Consider the following 18,609-nt stretch of genomic DNA (forward strand, 5'->3'; position numbering starts at 1 on the left):
GGTGCGGAGGTCCGACTCATCCTGTGACGTCACCACTCTCACACCCAGGCTTTCACATAGAGACGGCCTTCATCCGACTCATCCTGTGACATCACCAATCTCACACCCAGGCCTTCACATAGAAACGGCCTTGGAACAGTGGCGGAGGCGTTACCATGGTGAGAGATGGGCCAGTACTGCGGCTGCTTGTGTAGGTGGCTATAACACTTGCTGACTGAGACTTTGCAGGTCACAAGCACAGTGCGTGCGTTGATGACGTGTATGGTCGTTGGGGTTAAGCTGTGTCTGGATTTTCTTATTGTAACGATTCGGGTCTGAATCCATTTATCTTATACCCCTGACGGCATTTAACATGACAGAAATCCACCCCTGACGGCATTTTGCACGACAGAAATCGTCCAGTTATTTCTAGAGTATCTGAAACACTGCTCCTGAGGCACGACAGTCATCCCGATTCGAATGCTCAGTCACACAACCACCATACATTATAGAAACATAAAAATATCAAGTTCTGCAATATGACAAGAAGCAACACAGCTTGAAATGTCAGCCCAGTTTTCAATGCACCTCAGTAGTTTCCATTTTGGTGCTCTTTTTTCCAGAGTGCGCAGTGAGCTCAGAGAGATTTGTAGAAAGCATTTTCTCGATGTTTGTAAGTTTCTGGTGCAGTTCCTTAATTACATCCTTTTCTTGTGTATCCCCAGGATACACAATTTTAATAGCTTGTTGGAGTGTGTCGGAGGGAATGTAATGTTTTTTCCTAAACCATGCTCTTGATATCTTTCTGTTCACATACACACATTTTGGGGGACTAATGTGTGATAGCCATTTCAAAGCCTTGACCACAAACCACGGAAACAGCTTGGAGTGTTGGGCCATCCTGACAGTTTTCTCAAAGGTGATGATGTACGTGGTTTGCCTGGAGAGCCGCTCAATCTTTCCCATGTTCTCCAAGCTAGAGATATCATCTACTGCCAGACCCACCAGGAGGTTAGTCATGAGGATGCATACCAGAAAGAGAAAGACAACGAGAATTAGATAGCTTATGTAGGCTGGTTTTGGATCCACCAGCTTTGAGTAATCCACCTCCCCGATCATCATCATCAGTGTCTTCACAAGGCTAGTCCCAAAGGTGGCAAACTCTTCTAAATTACAGAACAGAACACTGAAACTACTTGCAAAACCAACTAAGAGGCAAGCAAAAGCTATAATGAACTTGATGGTGGACTTGGCTATGCGTGTGAACATGAGCACATACAAACCAAAAATTGGGAGGCTACCACACAGCATCATGAACTCGACCCAGCCGAAAAACACAGATACAGCAGCAACCTGTTTTGTCAGTGACAGTGGTATAAATGTAGGTCTATCTTCAGAACCTGCAGTTGCATTGCAGCTCACTTGTACTGGCTCTAAGGTATTCAGGAAAGTGTGAGAAAATACTACCCATGCTGAAGCACTCAGTGAAATGGCCTTTGTCAATGTTTCCCACCGATGGAGGTATTTCAGTGGGTTTGCATAGATGGTGACAATTTCAGGGCACAGAATTAAAAGATACATCAGAATATGTAAAACACGAAATATAGTCAAGCTGAAAAAATCCTGTTGGATTACTGATGACTTTTGGTACACTGATAAAATGTATGCTGTATGCAACGCAATGAAAAAAAAATATGACAGAAAACTGGAATAGGAGATATATTTTATCTTGCTCCACTTGAAGCAAAGACAGCTTTCAATAAGTGGATGTTTTAGGAGGTTCTCTGCCTTAGAGTTACTGAGGCAGCCAATAAGGAAACTCTGGGTCTCTTTTTCTCTATCTGGAAATATCCCGGAATAGTGAAAAGTGATGTGGAAATCCTGGTGGTAGCGAGACTCTGAGGACAGACTGATACTTGCGTCAAACAAGCTGGTGAGGAGGTGGGATGCACTGGGCAGAAACTCCATCAGTAGGTTCACCCTGGACACACCAGAGGCATCCACTTGAGTCAGGTGGTCACCATTCTTCAGCAAGAGTTCACAGCAGGCTATGGAGCTGCTCTTGACTGCGTAGTGGAAAGGCTCATTGTTCTTGTTGTCTCGTTTGAGGAGGAGCTCAGAGACTTTGCCAGTGTCCAGCAGGTGCTTAAGGCTTGCAGCACAGCCACTTTTGCAAGCTGCATGCACTGTCGATTGCCCGGTGGCTGTGAGAAGCAATGGGTCAGCTTCAAAAGTTAAAAGCAACTCCACACACCTAGAGAGCTTCAGGTATGCAGCTAGATATATAGGTGTCTCCCCTAGATTATTTTGCAAGTTCACATCCACTCCAGCCTCAAAGAAAGTCTGCATTATCTCCAGCACAGCATCCTCCTTCACTTGCTTTGGATCGTTGGTGAGGGCAGCATGGAATACTGAGTAACCCTGAGAGGTACTTGAGTGAAGTAGATCCTGACATGCCATTTCTTTGGCCAAGCGGCGTATAATGTCAGGGCACTGAGCGCGTGCAGCCAAGTGGAGCAGAGACCATCCCTCACTGTCTACTACAGTCAGGTCAGGATGGTAGTCAAGCATAGTGAGAGCAGCCTCGGTGTTGCAAAGTCGAACTGCGCTCTGAAGGGGCGTGTCTTGAGCCGGGGTGTTGCTGTGTGTGTTTGGTGAAGCCCCGTATTTGAGGAGCTCTGCCACCCCGGCACGCCAACCCTCACTTACGGCTGTGTGCAGTGCTGTGTTGCCATGGCCGTCCAATGCATCAACCTGCCGGATCACACTATATTAGTATAATCATCATCATCATGTACCAATAAACTGCTAGAGTATATTAAAGCTCCATATGATGAAATAAAGTGGTAGAGTATAATAAAATGCCATACAGAAAAATTAACTGGTAGAGTATATTAACCTACTGGTGCCCATTGTCCCTTAAAACTGACGGACTGGGTGTTTTCAAAAGTTAATAAATGGGGTAACCCAGGGTACAGACCTATGAGCTTTGCCACTATGAGCCGAGAGGAGGAGGGTGGTATGCTAAGCACTATTTCAGAAATATTCCACACACAAGAATCCTGTTTTTATTTTTATTTTTTTAGTGCATGGAAGAAGGAGCCAAAGGCCAGAAGCCCATAAGATTCTTCCCTCCAAAGAAGAAGGAACCAAAGGCCACCAACCCACAAAAACTGTTCCTTCCAAGAGAAGAACAAAATGCAAGAGAGAGCCAAACTCAAGATTTGTTCATTTCGAGATGCCTGGACACACTGCATTTGAAAGACTGGAGGTCATAGGCAACAGGAAATACAGACAGAGGAAGACAGATTCAGTGTCGATCTGTTGCATACATGAAGGCCTGGGAGTAAAGGTTAAATCTTGCATTAGAGAGTTGGACAGGAAAGGGGTGAGAGTTTGTTGCTAGACGGGTGCTACACACCCGCCATAATGGTGGAGGGATGCAAGCAGACCGTTCAAAGGAGCAGTGACCACTGAAGTAGCAAAAGAAAAGAGATAAAGATGCACCAGTGCAGCAAAGAGACAGAGGTTGAAGGGAACCATTGAAGGAGGAGAGTTAACGGAACGAAAAGCTTTTGACTCCACATTGTTAAGAAGAACCGTAAGTGGGGAGCCTCCCCACGCATGAGAGTTGTATTCTGCATAAGGGGGAATAAAACCCGTGTATAAAGTTAACAACTGTGCATAGGTATGGAAGGCATGGAGTCGGCTTAGCACACCTAATCTCTTGGAAGTAGGTTCTACAAGTGAGATAATATGAACCTTCCAAGATAAATCCCGAAAGAATGAAACCCGAAATATGTTTAAAGATGATGAGGATTGTACTGGATATAGATAAAAATTAGAGTTTACTCTTGCAGAAAATTTTCATTAGTTGAATGATGTAAGAACTGAGTTTCTGAAGCATTAAAAACAACAAGATTACTTTTACCCCAATCAGAGATATCAGCCAAGTCAGATATTAGGTGTGCCATAGCCTCATCCCTTGTTTATTGGAGTATTTGCTGAGACAGACACTGCGGGAAGTGAATGGTAAGGTGAAGGGTGGAATCATCAGCATATGAGGGGATAGGGTTAGATATAGAGCTTAGAAGATCAGTGATGAAGAGACGGAAGAGAGTTGGTGATAGGACAGACCCTAAGGAACACCACTGTTGATATCTCTAGGAGAAGAATTGTGGCCGTCTACGACAATGGTTACTGAACGACCAGAGTGGAAACTAAAGATGGAATCTAAAGATGAAGGCACAGTTAGAAGGATACAAACCGTAAGAGAACAGTGTGGAAATTGAAGATTTATGCCAGACTCGATCGAAAGCCTCTGAAATGTCAAGTGCAACAGTGGCAAAGCTTTCGCCAAAGTCCCGAAAGGAGGATGACCAGGAGACAGAGGTAGGTGAGAAGATCGTCAGTGAAGCGTCCCTGGTGGAACCCATACTGACGATCAGAAAGAAGGTTGTGATGGGAAAGATGCCTTAAATTTTTTTTGTCAAGAATTGATTTAAAAATTTTGAAATACAGGATGTTAACACAACTGGGTAATAATTAGTGGATTGAGAATGGTCACCCTTCTTTGGGACAGGCTGAATGATAGCAAACTTCCACCAAGAAGGAAAGGTACAAGTTGACAGAGAAAGGTGAAAGAGTTTGCCTAAGCAGGGTGTAAGCACAGAAGCACAGTTCTTAAGGACAACAGGAGGGAACCCATCAGGCCCATATGCCTTGTCAGTATTGAGGCCAGTGATGGCAGAAAATACGTCAGATGAAAAATTTTTAATGTCAGCCATGAGAAAGTCAGAGGGGGGATGTGACGGAGGAACAGCACCAGAATCGTCTAAGGTGGAACTGAAGGAGAAAGTCTGAGCGAAAAGTTTGCTTTATCCGTATAAAAAACGGCTACAGAACCATCAGATTAGAAAAGAGGAGGGAAGGATGATATGGTAAAACTGTTAGAAAAGTTTTTGGCAAGATACCAGGAGTGGGAGGAAATTGAGCTGGAGAGTTCAGACCATTTAGTACTAATGAAATTATTTTGAGCAGAGTGAAGAACAAGACTTAGCATGATTCTGGGCAGAACATACAAAGGGTGAAATTCAGGGGTGGGTTGGTTCCAGTGTCTTTTGTAGTCTTCTCTTTGTTGTGGACAGCATTAGAATAAGCGTGATTTTTGTTTTTTTTGTTTTTTTGCATTGGTCTGGATAAGAGAAAGGAATGTATGCTTCCATGCCCAAGAGATAACCTCTGTAATGCTCAATGCACACTTAGATGGCTCTCAGCCATGGAAGCAATAATCATTCCAGGGAAAACAGAAGTACTGCCTGAGGGCTTCCCAATCAGCAGCCCCAAAATGCCACAGCTGTCACTTTTTGGGAGGGTCCACAGGCCTTACTGGAGCGATAGGACAGGTTAAGTTGATGAGGTTATGATCGAAGGAGCCCTACTGAGAGAATAGATTGACAGTGTAAGCAGAAGGAATAGTTGTCAAGTAGAGGTCAAGTATGTTGGAACTCTCGCCAAGATGGTCAGGGATATGGGTAAGGTGCTGTGCAAGCTCCTGTAGGTCATTAAGGATAGGAAAGATGTAGGGTTGTTTACCAGGAGAATCAGTGAAAGGAGAGAACCAAAAGTGGTAGTGAACATTGAAATCACCTAGCATGGAGATTTCAGAGAAATGAGAAATTGATATGATGTGTTCCATCTTAGAAGTAAGATTCAAAGAATTTTTCATAGTAGAATCAGGGGATAAGTAAACAGCACAGAAATATTTCGTCAGAGAATGGTAGGATAGCCGAAGCCAGAGAGTAGAAAAATCAGATGAAACGTTCAGGAGCACAAGCGCATATTCATATCAGCCACCTTGGCATTGAAATGATTATAGGGAAGTAGGAGGATACAGAGAAGGGTTTGCTATGAGTTGCCCCAGACAACTGAGCCTCTGTGAGGAAGAGAATGTGAAGTTTAAAGGAGGAGAGATGGTGCTCAACAGAGCGAAAGTTAGAGGCGAGGCCACGAATGTTGCAGAAATGAAGAAGTGAGTCAGATAGCGGTTCCAGGCATCTCACTTGGTTGTCACCAGGAGAGGGGCGGCTGGTAGGGGCTTTTATGGTACCCCCCCCCTTAGAGACTCTGAGGCTTGGTGATGTGATGTCATTTTTAACAAAATTTTGGAATGGATGTGTGGTGTGTAATGTGCAAGTACTTTGGTGTTGACAGAGAAACTTGTATTGAAGAGCATGCTGGCCTACTCTCTGTGTTACTGAAACACTGGAAAAGTTCAGCAAAAGGGGAGAGTCAGAAGTTAGTCCCAAGAGCTGATGAAATGGGAGCTCCAGCTCTCCCTGTCATCAGCATTCCATCCATCTTGGGAGTACTGCCCTGTTCAACTGCTGCTACAGTCTACTTCCCTATATATTATTGAGGCTAATACCCAATTTTGTTCAACTGAGAGAAACCATGATGGTCAAAAGCTACAAAACAAAAACTATCTCAAGTTACCTGTTCACTGATGGTGGTATACCCAGGTTGGAATGCTCAAAACCATGTCGGAATGCAACTTCAAAATCAGCTCTGTGTGCAGTATTTAAGTAGGCCAGTGGTGGGCAGTGCAAACGAAGAAGGACCTTGCGCATGCGCAAAGCGCAATCCATAGTTCACTACCTTGCGCATGCGCAAATGCGCAATCTGACAAAAATTTAGCGTGTGTAATGTCGCAAAACGTAAGCGCAAACCATTTGCATATATTTTTGGGAATTACTGAAAAATATTGAGATATTTAAATAAAACAGCATACCTACTTACTTTTATTTATTATTATTATTTTCTATTATTTGTAATTTGCGCAAGTGCAATGTCACAAAGCGCTAGCGCAAATCGTTTGCATATATTTGTGGGAATTACTGTAAAATATATATTGGTATAATTAAATAACTTACTAAATTAGCAACCTGCCCACCACCCACAGAGACTGAGGTACAGTAAGTCATTGTCCGGGAAAAACATCCTATATTTACCAAGGCATTGGCAAAGATCACGTGATTACTGTATCATCAACTCTCTCTCTCTCTCTCTCTCTCCGACAGAGGAGGGAGGGAATGGAGAATAAGAGAGAGAGGAGGGAAGGAATGGAGAATAAGAGAGAAGAGGGACGAAGTTTATGCCTTATCTCCTCACTCAAAGGGACGCTTCTTTGCCATTCCCGTATTTATTCTCTCTCTCTCTCTTTCTCTCTCTCTCTCTCTCTCTCTCTCTCTCTCTCTCTCTCTCAGAATAATGCTCTTTATCTCTCTCTCTTTCTCTTGTCAAGACAATTTATTTAATAATTCAGTATAGATATAAAATAGCATATGTAATTCGTTACAAAATATAAAAAATCATGAAAACAGAGTATTTAAATCAAATATCCACAGCCTAATAAATTATTAGCTGTGGATATTTGATTTAAATAATATGTTTTAATGGTTTTTGTAAGGAATTGCATATGCTAATCTTAATAAATAATGTATATTTATTTGTAATGCTAGCTGAAAAAGGCCCGACTCCTCGGTCCTAGAACACCTAACGTGTAGCAGGGTCCTCTTTCGAGACCAGGGCTTAGTGCAATAAAGAGAGGTAGGACACAAAAACTCCAGGCAATAACCTTTACACGTATATTACCACCGTCAGACACAGGACAAAAGCAGCAGATATTACAACACAGTATATGACAAAGAAATAAAACCTTAACTAGGATATCAGTATCTCGCAGGATACTGGCTTAACTGATACTGATGCCAACACAGTAATTCTACAGTAGTGCTCAGGTGTACAGGGAATACAGGCGCGCGTGGGAGGGCGGGAAGTGAGTCTCACAAGGGGGGGGGGGCGAGGGGAGTGACTCGCGGCTGGTCAGAACAGAGTTATAGTAATATTGGGAAAGAGTAAGTATTATTAATTCAAACTTAGTATTTTCTAATAGCAAATGGGTTTTGACAATTGATTCTATTCCTCGTTTACGTTCACGCTAGTCACTGGGAGGAGATTCTTAAAGAGAGAGAGTGGAGGACACTGGGAATTCACTGTGTTTACGGTAATACCAGCGGGAGAATATTATTGACACTTTCTCTACTGTTCTCTTGTAACAAAGGACATGGGTGTATTTACTACAGAGGATTTCTCGGGGGAGTAGTCTTACTGGTTTTCTGCAAGGGCATCACTCGTGAGTCTGATTCACCAGAACTTAGTTTCTGCACTCGTCCTTACTCATCCACCCGTGATTTCACTCGCTCCGATATTCAACATACATTAAGTCACTGTATCACTGTTACACTAATTCTGGGGCAACGTCACACTTAGCATAAGTCACTTCACTAGTTCTGGGGCAACACCACACTTAACTTGATTCACTCATATAGTGGGGGGGGCAGGGAGACACGCCAGCGACAACTCTGCAGGGATAGGGGCACCGCCAAGGGAGGGCGTGCCGAGAGGGCACGGGACGGCTCGCAGGGGCGTCCTCTCACGTCCAGGGCTGCAGGTGGCAAAGGAGCCCGCAGTCTCCGGGCTAGGTCCAGGAGTGTGGCCCTCAGGACTGGGGCTGAACAGGTCCAAGAATCTCTGGCGCAGGTCTCGGCTGGAGGTGGAGGTCTTATGCCGCCTGGTGGGCGTGGAGAGATCATGCCCGGGCGTCCTGGGGAGGGTCTGGAGTGACTGAGAGCTGCGGTCCCCAGAGTCGAGGGGCGCCATCAGGGAGGGGCTGTGGCACCGACCTGAACCAGGGTCCGTCAGGTGGGTCTTCTCCAGGGCCAGGTGTAGGGAGTGGAAGCCAGGGGAAGCCGTAAGGCCTTGCTGGGGTTCTCCGATACTGGACGTCCGGGCTCTTGTCTCACGCTGAGGCGATGACACTGTCGACACTTCTCTTTGGCCGTGGCTGCCCAAGGGCACAACTATGAGGTGCCAAGGCCCGGCAATTGGCCGTGGCCTGAGTGGGGGAATCAGCGCACCTCTGGACACCTTCGGAGCGCCAATCGGCCGTCTGACGAAGGCAGGAGCGGCAGTAGGCCATCTCCTTCTGCCAGATGGAGGAGCGACAGTAGGCCATCTCGGGCGCAACACCTTCGGAGCGGCAATCGGCCATCTGACGAAGGCGGGTGCGGCAGTAGGCCATCTTCTTCTGCCAGAGGAAGGAGTGGCAATAGGCCGACTCTGGGGCAGCACCTTCAGAGTGGCAATTGGCCGTCTGACGAAGGCGGGAGCGGCAGTAGGCCGTCTCCTTCTGCCGGAGGGAGGAGCGGCGGTAGGCCGACTCGGGGGAAGCACCTTCGGAGCGGCAATCGGCCGTCTGAAGAAGGCGGGAGCGGCAGTAGGCCGTCTCCTTCTGGTGGAGGGAGGACCGGCAATAGGCCGACTTGGGAGAAACACCTTTGGTGTGGCAATCAGCCATCTGGTGATGGCAGGAGCGGCAGTAGGCCGTCTCCTGAGGGGAGCTGTCTGGAGCTGAATGAGCAGCTCCACCCCTAGCTGATCCAGCAGACCCACTTCCAAAAGGTAGTGTCCTCTTCCTGCTAGGGTGACGGTGCGACGGCTGGGTGTTCCAGGGGCGCACGGCCCAGGCTGACTTATGCCGTTGTCGCACGGCATCCCATGGATCAGCTGCGGCTACTCCGTAGGGTCCGGGTGGGGGTGTCGGTGTGTTTCTGGGGGCACTATGCTGTACATCACATCACGCATCTCGTTTCCGGGGGCACTATGCTGTATATCACGCACCTCGTTTCCGGGGGCACTATGCTGTACGCCACGCATTTCATTATTATTTACTAATAATAATAATTTAAAAAATATTAAAAACACATTATCTCTGTTGAGGCATATTAAGAAATGCTACTACCCCCTTCCCTCCCCCCTCCCTCCACCAACCAGTGTTACCATATCTAGCATAATTTTATTCTTTTAGCATAATTCTGATCAAACTTTCGAGTCTGGAATATTTTTTTAGCATATTACAAGTCTGGAATATTTTTTTTAGCATATTACAAGTTTTAGCATAATTCTAGCATAACTTAGAATGGAATGGAATAAATTTGGAATAATTTTATAAAAGCTTTAAATCAGAGAGAGAGAGAGAGAGAGAGAGAGAGATGAGCGGGTAGCTGATTGGCGAATGAATGTGTTGCCATACGGATACCTTAAGAACGATATTATGAGAGTACTCTGTAGCTCAGCCAACCGTCTATGAGAAACCATGAGGCAGTTGACTGCCATTCTTTGATTTTTTTTTAAATAAAAAAAAAAAAATTTACACCAGTAGTGGAGTACTACTCCATGCAGTAACCTATGGTCCGTCTATTCTATGAAGAGCGTTTGGGCGTTGTTCCTCTTGGGAATTTCCTAGGCCGCCTCTCTGCCAAGTGTGTACACCTCCCTGTCTCATGTTAGCTATTTACTACTTCTAAATGAATTTTTTTTACAGTATATATATATATATTTAATTCTTTAATAAGGCTATGTAGTGTTATAACTGCCTCTTTTTTTCTTTTAATAACAATTACTTTTTATAAATACCACAACACTTGGCAAGGTTGCTTTCCAACGGTGCCACGCTTGTAAGGGTAGAGTGACCTTGTTAATCCAGGTAATTTCCACTCTGGCTGCCACCTGAGATGGATGCTCTTACTCCTGCTACTCTCTCTCGTGTGCTCCACAGTAGAGAAAAAGAACATATTTACAAGATACATATTTTTTAGAACAGAAGGCAAACAGAGGACCTACAATTGTTCCCTCAAAAGCTGTTGATTAGGCCTCCTGGGGAAAACCTCTAAAAAAAACGCGCCTTGACTTTTACCTCAAAGGTGGTGTGGAAAAAAAGTCGAAATTATAGAGAACAAATAAAACATCATACTTTATGGAAAGTATCACATTCATAAGAAAAACAATGCTGACAGACAGACAGTAACAGAGAGAGAGAGAGAGAGGAGGGAAAGGGAATGGACATAAGGGGGATAGGCAGACAGCGAGGGAGGGAGGTTGGAGAGGCCGGAGAAAAGGCAAGACGGAGGGAGGGAGGGAGGGAATGTGGTGGAAATTGAATAGGAGCGCAACAAGACAGTCAGGAGGCTTTTCCTCAACCTCAAAGGTGGTGTGGAAAATAAATCGAAATTATAAACCACAAATAAATCTCACACTTTAAGGAGAAAATCAGTCATAATAAAAAATAATGTTAGAGAGAGAGAGAGAGAGAGAGAGAGAGAGAGAGTGACAGACAGACAGACAGAAACAGAGAGTAGGGGGAAAGGTCATGGAGAAAGGGAACGAATAAGAGCGCAACAAGACAGGCAGACAGGCAGTCTGGAGGCTTTTCCTCAAATTCTAAAAATTCATAAAAGTGTATAGACTTTTTATAGAAATAAATCTAAAAAAAATGCAATTTCTATATGCAGAGAGAGAGAGAGAGAGAGAGAGAGAGAGAGAGAGAGAGAGAGTGGTGTGCTGGGAGGGAGAGTTGTCATTAGCACCTTGTTTCTAATCTGATTATGTTGCCCAGTACAGAGTATGGCAACACTGTGGGACGGGGACTCCACAAGAGGGACAACGCCCAAACGCTCTTCATAAAATAGACGGACCATGGCTATTTCATGATGTCAAGCAAGAGGAAGAAAGTTTGTCAAGAGGATCCAGGATCTAATACTTCAAAAGCTTCATTTGGCAGTGATTCCTGAACTGCAGTGACCATGATTCTGACGTACCCAAGAAGAAAAAAAAAAAGCTAGTAAAAAAAGTTACAGCCAAACTTTTCGCCCAGAATGGCTGGCTGAAAGGTGCTCATCAGATATAGGAAAATCAAAGCTTTTTGTAAGTGGTGCAACAGCGATGTCTCCATTCAGCTAAAGCTATGTGTCATCAATGCTCGGAGAGAGAGAGAGAGAGAGAGAGAGAGAGAGAGAGAGAGAGAGAGAGAGAGAAATGAATTCTCTTATGTAGGGTTCAATTAAATATTTTCATAGTAAACACAATACATAAGTAATATGTAACATGAACAAATTTAGAATTATATCATTTAGCTTAAAGTTAGCATAATTCGTTTTTTACTTGGAATAATTTTACTCAATCTAGCATAATTTTTTTCATTGCCCTAGCATAATTTTGTTGTTTGGATATGGCAACAGTGCCACCAACCCACCCTCGCTACCCGCCCCAGCCTCCCCCCCATCCATTGTCCAGCCATGCGGGAAGCTCCCAAGACCATATGTCCCCTGGAAGACCACGTGTCCCTTGGATTGCGCAGTGTGCAATCCACAGGGCAGGTGCACAAGGCCGGTGTACAAGCGCAAATTTAGTTGTGCAAGTGCAACTAAGTTTGCACTAAGTTTGCACTTGTGCACCTGCCTTTTCATGTGCGCACGCACAAAATTGCGCATGGTCTCGTGCGGTGTGTAATGCGCAAAAGATATCACCGGAGCACAAGGGTGCGCAATTGCACTTTGCGCAAGTGTTTGCGCACCTGCCCAGCACTGAAGTAGGCTTCATGGCTTCCTGAAAGCCAGTGCATGATGACCACTATAGCTTTATCATAGGACTTCCTCAAGTTATCCTGCCAACCGTAGTAAGTCAAGTGAACAAACGAAGTGGATAGAAAAGTGGGATAAAAGAATTGTTGATTAAAGTGAAGGAAAATGAAAATAGTTGAAGAATGAAAGGGTGGGGGCAGTCACTGTTGAGTAAGAATTTTCCTAGAAAATTCAGAATTCAACTAGTCATTCTTTTCTTCATTCCTCGTTTGCTTGGTAAGGCTGCAGGTCGTGCTGGCTGACTATTTAAGCATGGTGTTCTTGCTCCTCCTTGGCTGGATCTTAGTGACAGCTTCTTCCCTAGCGAGCTGGGGCTGCTCATATTCGGTGGCTTCCTACTCTTTCTCTTGGAACTCTTGTCTGATTCTTGCCCATGTCCATAGGCATTCCGTATAGGAACAGTCGTCGATCACGGTGCACTCCACTGTCCCTCCTGGCTCTTTAGGGTCTCTAATGGTCTGAGGGATGCAGTTTGAGTCATTAAGTGGTTTGCTGAACTGCAGCGTCAGTTGTGGATATTCCAAAGACTTGAGGTCCTTCTTTATGACTTTCTTCTTGTTTTTCTTCTGGCAATGAGGTCGTGAAAAGAGTGTTTAAGGGATGAAGGTGATGGTGGAAAGAATAGAAATGTGGAAGGGAAGAAGAACTGAGTAAACTGAAGCGGTCAAGTATAGAATGACGAAGGAAAGCTTAAGACTGAAAGGGTGGCGTTGGTACCCATTGCTGTTTTTATTATCTGGTTTATGTTTGTCTTCCTCCAAGTACTTGCTCCTTGCATGTCTGTCAGATCAAGCATTTGTGACGTCACAGGTGCCTGATCTGGATCAGGTGCTGGTGATGTCTTAAGGGACTTGATCTGTGAGAAGTACAGGACAGCTCGCCTGTCCAAGAGGGTAAAGCCACGACCTCCCAATGCTCTGTCTCCCACCGCGCAGCTGCCTCGTCAGCGTCATCATTTGGGGAAAACCCTAACACCATCAGGGTCCAAAGTGATGGAGAGGGCCTCACCACTGCTGCAGGAGAACGACCGTCCGCAACTGTCGCCGGACGGCCAGTAGACCGCTCTCTCAGGCTCCTCCAGTGGAATTGCTTGGGAGCACGGAGCAAGCTCCCCCTTTTGCAGGAAGCGGCCGCCAAGGACCGCCCTGATGTCATTCTCCTGCAGGAGACCTTGCTCCCAGGCAATTCCACTTTCCATCTCTCGGGATACACCACCCATCTCCTCCCGTATATTCGTGGCGTTACACGGGGATGTGCCGTTCTGGTCCGGGACCACATCGCATGCACGGATTGTGAGCCCCCTCCTTTCTGTGGACCTGATGTGGAGGTTCAGGGCGTGGTTCTCCATCTGGCGACGTCGCCCCTGACGGTATACAATGTATACCGGAGCCAGAGGAGCACCCTGGAGTTGGGGGAACTTTTCTCCCAAGCTGCCAGGGGAGCTGTGTACATTGGGGGCGACTTCAATGCCCACCACGCCCTGCTCTCTTCGCCTCTTCGGCCCAACGATGCAGGACGACACATCTCTTTAATACTGGAGGAGGTGGGTGATGTTTCCCTATTAAACGACACCACCGAGGCCACACACATTGACGGGGGGCGTCTGGACTTGGCGTTTGTGTCCTCCCCCCTTGCGGGCTCGGCAACATGGTCGCTGCACCGACACCTCGCCAGTGATCATTTTGCCCTAGAGGTCACTTTGCCAACTGCTTCACTCCCACCGAAGCCGCCCCCTCCTTTGCGGTGGGACTTCCGTAGGGCCGACTGGGCGGCTTTTGCACAGGCCTTAGCTGGGGCCTTTGCTGCATCTCCTCCCGCCTCAGACCTCGAGAGACGAGCAGATCAGGTGGCGCGTATTTTTTCACAGGCTGCCTCTCTTGCTATCCCCCTGCAGAGTCGATCCGCGAGGTGCTATCGGGACGGCTGGATTTACTGCGACAGGGTCAAGGAACTGAACCGGCGGCTAAATGCGGCACGCAGGCAGTACCGACGGCGTCGCACATCGCCACACCGTCGGTACCTGGTGGCTGTCACGCGACACGTCACCACGGAGAAACGCCGCCTCAAGGAGGAGGCGTGGATTGGATGGTGTCGTACCCTAGATGCTCACTCCACACTCAGGGAGATGTGGAGGAGAATCAGGTCCATCTCCGATCCACGTCCTCCTCGGCCGCCCTCGCATCCTGATCCTGCCGCAGAGGCCAGCCGCCTCGCTCAGCACTTCGCGGATCGCTCTGCTTCAAGCAATCTCCCGCAATCCGTCCAGATTCTGCAGGCTCAGCTAAGCACCGCTCGTGCCACGGCAGTTCAGGCTGCCTGTGATAGGCCAGACCCAGCTGATTGTCCCATCACCAGCGGGGAGGTTCAAAAAGCACTGCACCACAGGGGGGACTCTGCGCCTGGACTGGACGGAATCACATATTCACTCCTGTCACACGCTGGGGATTGCGGCAGCGAGCGCCTACTTGATCTGATCAACCTCTCGTGGTCTGAGGGGCGTCTGCCAAGGTCGTGGAAGGCGGCTGTTATTCACCCGATTCCCAAGCCTCATGATCCTACCGCCATGCGCCCCATCTCCCTCCTTAGCTGTATTGCTAAAACGGCTGAGAGGGTTGTGCGGGCTCGTCTCGCTTGGCGGCTGGGACCGCTGCACCCAAGGATCTTCGCATACCACCATGGTAGGAGTGCCACTCACTGCCTCGCGTCTTTCCTTGGGGAACTGAGAGGGGGAAAGGGGATGGCCGTCTTCCTCGACCTGGAAAAGGCTTTTGAACTAGCCAGCCCTACAGTTATTTTGGCTACCCTTGCAGACAGGGGTGTGGGAGGCAGGCTTTTATCCTGGATCAGGGACTTCTTTGTGGATCGCTCTGCAGGGGTCAGATTCCAGGGGCACCTCTCACACTTTTGCACACATTTTAATGGCACGCCCCAGGGGAGCGTACTAAGCCCCCTCCTGTTTAATATCCTTATGGAGGGGCTCTTAACCATCGACTATGGGCCTGGCGTCACCCTCCTCTGTTATGCAGACGATCTTGCCCTCATTTTTACTAGACGGGATTGTTTTCGACAGGCAGACTTGGCCCTTTCTCGGCTCCATGCCAAGTGTGCCGAGTTAGGCCTAAAAATTAACTTCCTGAAGACCAAGTGCCTGCCATTTGGACTCCGCCCCCCAGACTTTCCACTGCTACTCGGTGGCCATCAGCTCTCCATGGTCACTGCACATCGGTACTTGGGGGTCTGGCTTGACGCGGGTCTCAACTTTGCCTGCCATGTTCGGTACCTGAGGGAGCGTGCATCCACCCGCATGGCTGCTCTCCGCTATCTGTCCAGGCGGAGTTTGGGGGCATCATATTCCGTCCTACGGACTTTTTATATACACGCAGTCCGATCCTTGGTGGACTACAGCGCCATCTGCTTGACGGGCCTTGCTCCGCCAGTCGCTAGATCTCTGGAGGTCATCCAGAATGATGCCCTCCGCATTATGCTGGGTGCTCCACGCTGGACCCGACTCGTCAATCTGCGTATGGAGGGTGGGCTGCCATCTCTGGCCCATCGCATTGTGTTGCGAGCGGCAGTTGTCACCCTGAAGCTGATCCAGTGCCTGCCTCACCTGCCTGTCTCTGCCCTCCTAAAACGCCTTCTCTGCCGCCCACCCGAGCCGGCCCCTCAGCGTGACTGGGCCCGCACCACGGCCGTTGCCATCCATGGATTGGGAGCTGCTGCGAGCCTCTGTCAAGATCCCGACTCTCCCTTTCCTGGATACGTTGATCCACCGCCATGGGATCCTCCTCTTTTTAATATTATTGGTCCATCGGAGGCCAAACCCCGCTCCTCAATTCCAGCACTCCTTCGCCAGGAGGGTCTCAGTAGGGTGGCAGCTCTGGCCTCACCAGACTCAGCCATCTACTACACTGATGGCTCTGTTTCCCCTAATGGCGCAGCTGGAGCGGCCTTTGTCTCTGGGCAAATAGTGGAAGCTTGGCGACTCTCTTCAGGTGTATCCGCTTTCCAGGCGGAACTTGCGGCCATCCTGGGTGCATTGCGCCATGCTCACCACCATCGTCGCAATCGAGTCATAATCCACACAGACTCTCTTTCTTCCATTCAGAGATTACGATCCTTCTCGCTGCATGACAACGTCTTTCTCCTAACAGCGATTCATACATTTGCATCACTTCTTGTCCATAGGGGCGCAACGATTAACCTTCACTGGCTCCCGGGTCATGTGGGAATTAGTGGCAACGAGCGTGCTGATGACGCTGCGCGCTCAGCTTGCAATCTCCCAGACATCTCATTCCCACTACGCCCTAGTCCCTCGCACCTCATCCGCACTCTCACTGCCACCATAGGAAGACTATCCCTAGAGGACCATCAGCTCTGGGTCACGGAGGGCTCTTACTCTGCAAAATGGTATGCTAATGCCACGTCGTATTCTCTCCTGTTGCTCCCCCCAGGACTACCTAATTTTATTGTAGTCCGTCTTCGAAGATTGCGTCTTGGGTTTCTTTGCTATAAGCAAATTGTGGGTATGGAGCCAGACCCGTGTGAACATTGCTTGGCAAGCTGTGAGGAGCCCCTTCTTCATTATCTTCTGGACTGCCCAGCCACCACCAGGCTCAGGTCTGACCTCGACTCGGCCCTAGTCCGATCTGGTGATGTCTTTAGGGACGCTGCTGGCATTGTTGCCCATGCTCCGTTAAATATATTACTTACTACGGTAAGGGATTACCCCCCACCTCGCTAAAGCAAGTTCGCGCAAGTAGTGCGCACCTCTGACGGGCTCTCTGTTTGCCCGTGTCCCAGGAAACTGGGACGAATATCCCACAAACAAACAAACAACGTGAGAAGTAACTGCTGCTACTGCCTGGTTTGGGGCTGGTCTTGGGCCAATGTTTGATAAGGGACCTTGATGGTAGCACTGCAGCAGGATTTGGAACTGGATGTCCTCCCAGTGGTACCCTTGATGATGGGCTTCTTCCTCACAGGAATGCAGGAGGCATCCTCTGAGCTATCTGTGTTGGTGTCAGAGTCGTAGTTAGCCTCTGGAATCTTGGCCACCATAGTCTGCTTGGTGGTCATCTAGGTCTCCTTGGATAAAAGGCTGCAGTTAGCAGTTCATGCTGTTTCCACGCACATGACGATGACAGTCGATGTGTCCTCTTGATGGTGCAGCTGGCTGTTTCAGTAATGTCTCGGTTTCCGGCACTGGGTTGTGGTGTATGGTGATCCTTGTACAGCACCTCCGTCTGGTTCAGTGGCACTGTCAGCATCGATGGTGACGGCTGCCTTGCTCCTGCTGTTCCCGGTAAAGATTTATTATTGGCCATAGAACGTCCTTTCTTCTCTGGATTGGGTTTTGTGCTGGCATTCTTATGGATGAAATAATCGTTGTCAATTTTTTTGATGTTACTGTTGATGAAGGTACTTTCTACTTCACAGTTGGCATGCGAGTGATAAACACAGCACTTCCTGAAGTTGAACCACTTCACCTTTCCTGTGATGTTCTTCATACAGATGTGCCATTCTCTGGCCATGGCGACTAGAATTGGGCAAGAAACCTGAAGAAGCACCCCCTCGACAAGTCTTGGGCCAGAGAGCATTGAGAAGAGGGTGCGAGAGCAGAGAAGTGATTAACGAAGGGAGTGAGTACCAAGATTTATTTGTTTAGATGGGATCTTAAGAGCAAGAAACGTGAAGGGGGACTCTTTCATGTCAACTGAAACTCCCTCGATCATTCACAACGCAGAACACAGAAACGTCAGACCAATCATACTACTTATTATAATCAACTGAAAGCTGACTGACTGATTGGCATGACATGATAGCAGTGACATGACATGACATCACTGGTATAGCATGCCATGCAGAACTTGCATGGCATGCTATCAGATGACAATGACATAACATGACAACGCTGAGATGATATGACAGCAATGGCATTGTGATATATGACAGCACTGACATGACATACAGTGGTATGACAACACTGACACGACAGAACTGACATGGCATGAGATCATTATGACCACTGACATGAGATGACGTAATAGCACTGACATGACATGACAGCACTATGACATGAGATGACCAC

At 47.6% G+C, this 18,609-nt stretch overlaps 1 protein-coding gene across 1 annotated transcript; it reads right to left on the reverse strand.

Moving 5' to 3' along the window:
* Positions 1–558: 558 nt before the first annotated feature.
* On the reverse strand, positions 559–9,594 carry LOC145417521 (uncharacterized). The gene is made up of 3 exons (XM_080286230.1): positions 9,376–9,594; positions 1,779–2,733; positions 559–1,412 (listed from the first exon to the last, which is right to left on the reverse strand). The coding sequence occupies exons 1-3, from the start codon at positions 9,592–9,594 to the stop codon at positions 559–561; spliced, it is 2,028 nt and encodes a 675-aa protein (XP_080142356.1).
* Positions 9,595–18,609: the final 9,015 nt, after the last annotated feature.

The sequence above is a fragment of the Coenobita brevimanus genome, chromosome 110 (genome assembly GCF_032717465.1).
Source record: "Coenobita brevimanus isolate Jiangsu-jjx chromosome 110, ASM3271746v2, whole genome shotgun sequence".
NCBI classification, from domain to species: domain Eukaryota; kingdom Metazoa; phylum Arthropoda; class Malacostraca; order Decapoda; family Coenobitidae; genus Coenobita; species Coenobita brevimanus.

What these genes read in the sequence shown, in the direction of transcription:
- LOC145417521 (XM_080286230.1), bottom strand. Translation starts at nt 9,594, where the DNA reads ATGCCGTGCGACAACGGCATAAGTCAGCCTGGGCCGTGCGCCCCTGGA. An exon ending in GGCTGATTGCCACACCAAAG is followed by an intron (nt 2,734 to 9,375) that starts GTGTTTCTCCCA and finishes GTGATCCGGCAG; the next exon opens with GTTGATGCATTGGACGGCCA. An exon ending in TTTCCTTATTGGCTGCCTCA is followed by an intron (nt 1,413 to 1,778) that starts GTAACTCTAAGG and finishes TGAATACCTTAG; the next exon opens with AGCCAGTACAAGTGAGCTGC.